Source organism: Rhea americana, unplaced genomic scaffold, assembly GCF_003343005.1.
Source record: "Rhea americana isolate MKP2758 unplaced genomic scaffold, rheAme1 scaffold_215, whole genome shotgun sequence".
Taxonomy (NCBI): Eukaryota; Metazoa; Chordata; class Aves; order Rheiformes; family Rheidae; genus Rhea; species Rhea americana.
Genome location: NW_028186305.1, coordinates 155,976 through 162,535, shown reverse-complemented (window position 1 = coordinate 162,535; position 6,560 = coordinate 155,976). Strand labels below are relative to the sequence as shown.

Below are 6,560 nucleotides of genomic sequence, written 5' to 3'. Positions count from 1 at the left end.
GCTCCTTCCAGCACCGGGGCGGCCGCAGGGAGCAGAGCGTCAGCATTAACCACTGCGCACAGCCCGCGCTGCGAGCTGGCGCTGCCGAGAGCCCCTCCGTGCAAACCGCCGAGCTTTGCGGGATTTGGATCCCGTGACCTCAGCATTCCTCAGCCGGGCCAAGGCGGCGGTTTACTGCACTCGGGGGTTTGTAGTCACCTTGGGTTTTTGGTTTCTCCAACACCGGCATCTGCAGGGCTGGAGTGGCAGCTACTGTGTGAGTGTTAAAATAAGAGCCCAGCTGCCACAAATGCTTTGATGGCTCTTTYGTAACAGGTTTGACCTGACAATACCCTTCTAAGCCTCCAAATCTCTCAAAGCCATAAAAATCAGCCATAAAATTCTCATTTTATAATCACTTCTTCCATTGCTTTACAGCAACCCTGGTGCTCAAAGACGAACAGGACAGAYGTTCACAAGGCCAAAATGCAAGGGCTGAGCTTCAGCTCGGATTTTTCAGACTGACTTTCAGACTTATTACAAGAATCGCCCCCGTTTACAGCACTGACTGTCCCAAGCAGCTGCCTTTGTGGGGGGGAAGCAGAGTAGGTGGCACGCGAGGTCTGGGAGCAGCTGCCGTCACTGCCAGGAGGTGCGGGCAGCCGGCGAGAGGGAATTACACGCAGGGCAGGGAAAGTCCCAGGCCTTGGGATCTGAAGAAACTGCTGTAAAAACCAAGCTGAGAAAAAGGCGGGTGGATGAGGGCAGGGAATGCAGCAGCTGGGGAAGGGCCCTCATGCAAAGGATGTGCTCCGACCTCCTGCTGAGTCACACAGGGTCTTTCTTAATCAAAAGCCTACAGAAGCTGAGTTGGCGGCTTGTGCGTCGCTCTCAGCTCGCTACGTGCACAGCGAACGCCAGCGTTCAGCCCCTGGATAAGAGCGCACGGGAAGTGACCTGCTTTCCCATCCCACACCCACTCTCCCCCACTCCCTGCAGCAAACACCTTGTCGGTTCTCAGGTAGATCATAGAGAAGCACAACGTCGCAAGCATGGAGCCTTTCTGCAAAGTACACAACACGACCGCTGCTGTGAAGTTCCCACCGCTGGCTTTTTAGCCCCAGGCTTTGTAGCACTCTTAGTTTTATTTATTCCGGTTCAGCAAACTCATCAGATGAAAGTGAGATGGAGAACTGTTTTATTAAGAAAGAGTCCGTCATTATTAAAAAAAAAAAAAAAAAGAAAGAAAAACAAACATCTTTCTGTCTTCCTTGAGACAGACTGGAGGCATCTTAGCCTGGATGCTCCTCTCAGTATGAGGACCATGTAYGCTCCTCCTATGCAGTAAATCAAGAACTTCTGTTTCAAGTCTCACTGTAGAAGAGAGAGCTCAAACTGATTTTTCTCTCTCTCTGGATCTACCTTGGTCATGATGGGGAGGCRGAGACTTGGCAAAGGTCAGTCTCCTCTCTCTTGCTTCTCTTCTCCTGCTAACCATGCCTTAACCTGGCTAAATCTCTCTTGTTCCTAAGGAAAGACCTGGCTTGCCTTACACTCAGCCRTGGTGTGTCTGTAAACATGTTGCTCTGTCCCTTGGGGTGGAAGCACTGGAGGTCAAATCCTTACTGAAAGGGAGTCCAACCGCTGCCTGGAAAGGCTTGCACTTGGCCTAAGTCACAYGACACAGAGAATCCCTTAAACTCCTGGTAGGAAAAGGAGATGTTAAAACAGYGAGCAGCTACAGGAGAGCCAGGCATGCTATATGTCCATTACTTCTTCTTCCACAGCCTTGTCCTGAGATTTCACATACTTCTCCTGCACCGCAAGTGTGCTGTAACTCACAGATCAAGGAAAACAAGACAGCAGGGGCTGGGCTCACAGCACTGCAAGGAGTTCTAACGTTCTCAGCAAGAAACCAACCCCAACGTTAGCCYGAAGGCTGTCAGGAACACAGCAGTACTGGTAACAACATGCATCAGCTGAGTTATTTCTGGCTCTGGTTGATCACGAACCTGACAGCAACCGGGGAATCAATTATATGGTTTGGACAAAGTGGAATGAAACAGTCCAAGGAAGCACGACTAAGAGGGAAGCTGTCAAAAGACTCCTCCCACATTTAAGATATCAGTTAGCAAAAAATGTGGTGGCTTTGGTGTGGACAACTGTCTGCTAAGTTCTGGGCTGAGCCCTACCAACCTGTTGCACATATATCACCAAACAGCATCACGTTACATCTGCCATGTTCACATCCAGCTCCCTTCCCCCAACCCATGAAAGACAGATAAAAACTCGAAGAAATGAAGGTTCGGTGGAGAAGGATACGAAGTAAAGTGGAAATCAGCTCCCACTGCTGCCGACATCAGAGCTTCAAGGCTCCTGTGCTCCTGGTCTCCGAAGGAATAGCCATTGGCTTTGTCCACCGCCTGCATCACCTGCCGCATGCTCTCCTTATCCTGAAAGTAAAGGGGGTGACACACAGGGAGACTGAGCCTCCCCCRGAGGCAAGAGCCAACACTATCTGCACTGGAGAGAGGGCCAGCGAGCGTAAGGTCGAGAAACAAAAGGGACTGAACTGCAGACTGGGCTTCACCATAGATTTTCTCTGAGGCACTGAATACACGAGGTGCTGACACCCTCCGCCCTCTCACCTTCTTCTACCACCTCTCCCTCTGTTGCCACTTCAGCAAACTACAAAATTAATATCTTAGCCCTTCCTCCCAAATCATCTTCTAATTATCTTTTGCTCTCTAATTTAACAATGTTTTAGGTAATACTTTGCCCAGAATTGAAATGCAGGTGCAGAAGAGATGTCCACTCCAGGACACAAGGCCTACTTTGCCCCAATCTCATTAGCTTTTTCTTTTCCTTTGGCTGTCACAAACCATTTACAAGTCTGGGTGCATTTCACTGTCCTTCACCACCTCTGTGTTTCCTAATATTAAAGCTTTCCATCCCTCTTGGCTCTATTTCTCAAAGCCAGGATTTTGCGGGCAGAGGCAGTTAGGGATTCTGGTGCATGATCTTGAAGATGCACCCTTTCTGCTGCCTGTCCAAAGTCCATACATAACCTATATGCTGCCTAATGTATTGGCCACATGTCCATTGCTCCCTGTTCTCTCTACCCCAGTCCTGCTGCTGCATCACCTGGACGTTGAGTGGAACRAAGGACACCAGGCTGTAGTCTTCAATCACCTCCACCAGCTTCTCATTGAGGCGGCGGTAATTTTTAAAGAAGGGGTCAGAAGCTAAATGGTCGACCAAGTAGGAGAGGTCCAGGACTTCTGTGTAATAATCCAGGTTGAAGGCTGCAAGGAAAAAAAAGCAAAGGACCTTTCAGCACCTGCCTCCAGAGCACAGCACCTCCAGGGCGTAACTAAGATCTCACGTGGGCTATACACACTCCAGAGGTGACCATCTTTCTGCATGCACCAGGGCTTAGCATAACTGTGCTCCTAACACGGTCTCATGGTCCAGGCGAAATCCACTGCAAGGAAGCACAAAGCCCTTCCAGGCTCTTCAGCAGGAGGGTTTCAGCAGTGGGGATTCTCCTACAGCAACATGCACCTGACAAAGTGCAAATTGCAGCTTTGCCTTTCACTCTCCAGCAAATTTGGCTCACTTCGTTTAAATTAATATCAAATATGGATGTCAGAGGAATCAAAAGCAGACAAGAACTGCCCAGCAGAGACTCAGTTACCCCAGCAGCACTGAGGCTGGGCAGAGTGAGAGAGCAGCAGCTGGTGACTGTGAAAAAAGCAAACGATGGCACACACTGGCCTGAGGTGCTCCCACTGGACCCTTTGTCAGTGCTGTTTCTCCTGCTTCCTGAGCAAGTACCTCTGAAGCACTTTGCAGATATTGGGGCTTCCCCAGCTAGAATGTGCCACCAAGAACCCAGCAAAATTTATACTTGTTCCCTGACCATCTCCCAGCAACACACACCAGTGCAATGCTGCAGCCAGCTAGTCTGCATGTGACCAGCCCAACTCCACGTCTCTCTCTGGCAAAGGTTCTTACCCAGCTTGCCATATTGTTCAATCAGGTCCATCTTGGAGAGGACATTAACATGGGGCAGTTCCACATGCAGCATGGTGGAGAGCGAGGTGCAGAGGACAGAGATGAACTTGCCAGGATCTGTGCAGTAGTGAGAATCCACCAAGTGAACTGCAGCCAGCTGGGCAGAGACACAAGCCGAGAGCACAAGGTCAGACACAGCAAAGAGTCCCCCTACTCCTTTTTGGGACAATCTAAGAAGTGGCTACAGAACAATCTGTTCAGACCTAATTATAACCACGTAAGTTCTCACATAATGAAAGCTACCACTTAACTTCTAGCTTGTGTATATGAAACATCCTTATATAAATACATGCTTTTATATATATATATATATATATATACACACACACACACACACACGTATATATGTATACACATTTATACACACAAACCACCTAGGGGATTCAGGGTCAAACAGAAAGGCCCATGAGAAGACTTATACAGGAGTTAGGGTCCACCAGCAGTAATAAAAGATCCTTCAGCTCGGTACAGTTCTCCTATTTCTCAGGATTTTCTTTTGCAGATGAAGCAAGGAAACACGCGTGTCTGAGCTCTGCAGGTTTCTGGGGTGGGAGCTGGGGTTAACTCTCATTCTGAATTACAGGACTGCCGTGAGATTTCCACCTTCCCCACAGGAATGTTCATGCACAGTGTACACTCAGTAGCAGTAACTGTAGCACACCATGCTCTGCTGGGAGAAACAATTGTCATGTGGTTTGAAATAATAATTAATAATTAAATTAATGAGCAGTTTGATTCCCTGTGTTTCATACAGCAGTAACAATGTGGTCTGAGATCTCTGTTAAGTTACTGCCTGTTACACAGCGTTACTCAAAATCAGGGTTCTACAGTCGAGTGTGGTTGAGTCACAGCTATGCTTCTGCAGCAGAAAAAGAAAGTTTAAAGCTCACAGACAGGTGAAAGCACTGCAAGTACTGAACTGAGTATCAAAAAAGGTGTGTAACTATCCTTTTTTAGCAACTGGAATTTCACGTACCTTTATTTGAATAAAAATCAATCCTACTGTGCAGATTCCCAGTGACATTCTCAAGCAAATGAACCTGCCTTTCTTGCTCACACCATACATGGTTTACACATTCATGGTTTGGCCCAAATGCAAAACAAATGCAACGTAGGCAAGTTAGCTTGGTTATGGGACTCTTCTCACCTGCATTTCCTAATTTGCATCTTCCATTGTGCAAGAAAGCACACGGCACGTATTACAACGTGCACAGCAATTCAGGTCGGCTGCAGGAGTGGCAGGCAGGGCCTGAGATGACGCCTGACTTTCTCACAGTGTAGTGCCAAGGATCCCCATTTCCCCAGATGTATCTACCTCCCTGCTCCAAAAYACAGCCCCACCTCAGATAAAGCACACGAGCTCTGTAGACAGGACCTGCAAGCAAAGCAAGAGTCTGGGAGGAAAGAATCCATATTTCTACCCCGATAATGCCACTGCCAGTCTTGTTCAAGTCACTGTTTATGCCAATCCTTCCAAGCACAAAATGGGGGCAAAACTCCTCTTCTTTCCTGCTAAACCCTTTCAACACGAAAGGACAAAGAGCTTAGCAAAGAAAACAGCCATTACAACCCACATCCACAACCAAACGCTCGAGTCACACGRTATAAAACTCCCAAGCCCGTTGCACGAGCACACATGGGTCCAGGTGGTGACCCCAGCTCCCCGTGAAGCCCCAAACCTACCCTGAAGTTCCACTTGGCCAACTGTGCGAAGACGTTCTTCAGGGCATCGTGGTGGGTGTAGAGCTCCACCTGCCCTGGACAGTCAAACAAGTAGTAGTGTCCCTTGAAGGCGGCCAGCTTCTCCTGCAGCCAGTCAAAGTTGGCTTCCAGGTACTCCATGCAGTAGATCAACCCACCGTTGGGCCCCAGCTTCAAACTCTCCATCACATCGGGCAGGGTGATGAGCTCGGAGACATCCACGGCACACTGGTAGGGCATCACCTCGTTGGCGGGGTCCAGGTTCACCACGACCACGCGGCGCCCGATCCTGGCCATGAACTCCTGCATGCCGTGGCAGTAGGTCGTCTTCCCCGAGCCCGGAGGCCCAATCACTACCTGCCCGAAGGCCAGGGTGGCCCCTTTGCTGTTTTCAGACATGTCGGCTCATTTCCTTCTCTTCCTGCTAACAGCAAAAGGAGCAGCTGAGATTTACCGTTTTATTTGCGTTTATAAGAAGACGATCCACCGAGCTCCGAGCCTGGCAGGGAGTTTGCACCTCAGGAGCAGGCAGAGTGGCAGGGAAAGCGCCACTGCACGACTGCAGCCTCCTGCACAGCRGAGCCCCGTGTCGAGCCGTGACATTGCCCCGGGGCCCCGTCACCCCGGTGCAAAACCCCGACCAGACCCACGGGGTGGGCAGTGCCTGGCGGACACAAGCCCCGCTCCTGCCTGTGTTTGGGRTGACTTTTGCCCTGCCTGGGTCCTTCCCGACGTGACAACCCCTGTGTGTCCCTTCCTTGGCCCCACCACACCCCCAGGCCCTCCTCCCCTCTTCCACAGTG

At 49.9% G+C, this 6,560-nt stretch overlaps 1 protein-coding gene across 1 annotated transcript; it reads right to left on the bottom strand.

Moving 5' to 3' along the window:
- Positions 1-1,160: 1,160 nt before the first annotated feature.
- Positions 1,161-6,270, bottom strand: GPN2 (GPN-loop GTPase 2). The gene is made up of 5 exons (XM_085304969.1): positions 5,740-6,270; positions 3,997-4,153; positions 3,124-3,284; positions 2,302-2,432; positions 1,161-1,810 (listed from the first exon to the last, which is right to left on the bottom strand). The coding sequence occupies exons 1-5, from the start codon at positions 6,154-6,156 to the stop codon at positions 1,738-1,740; spliced, it is 939 nt and encodes a 312-aa protein (XP_085161095.1). The 5' UTR covers positions 6,157-6,270; the 3' UTR covers positions 1,161-1,737.
- Positions 6,271-6,560: the final 290 nt, after the last annotated feature.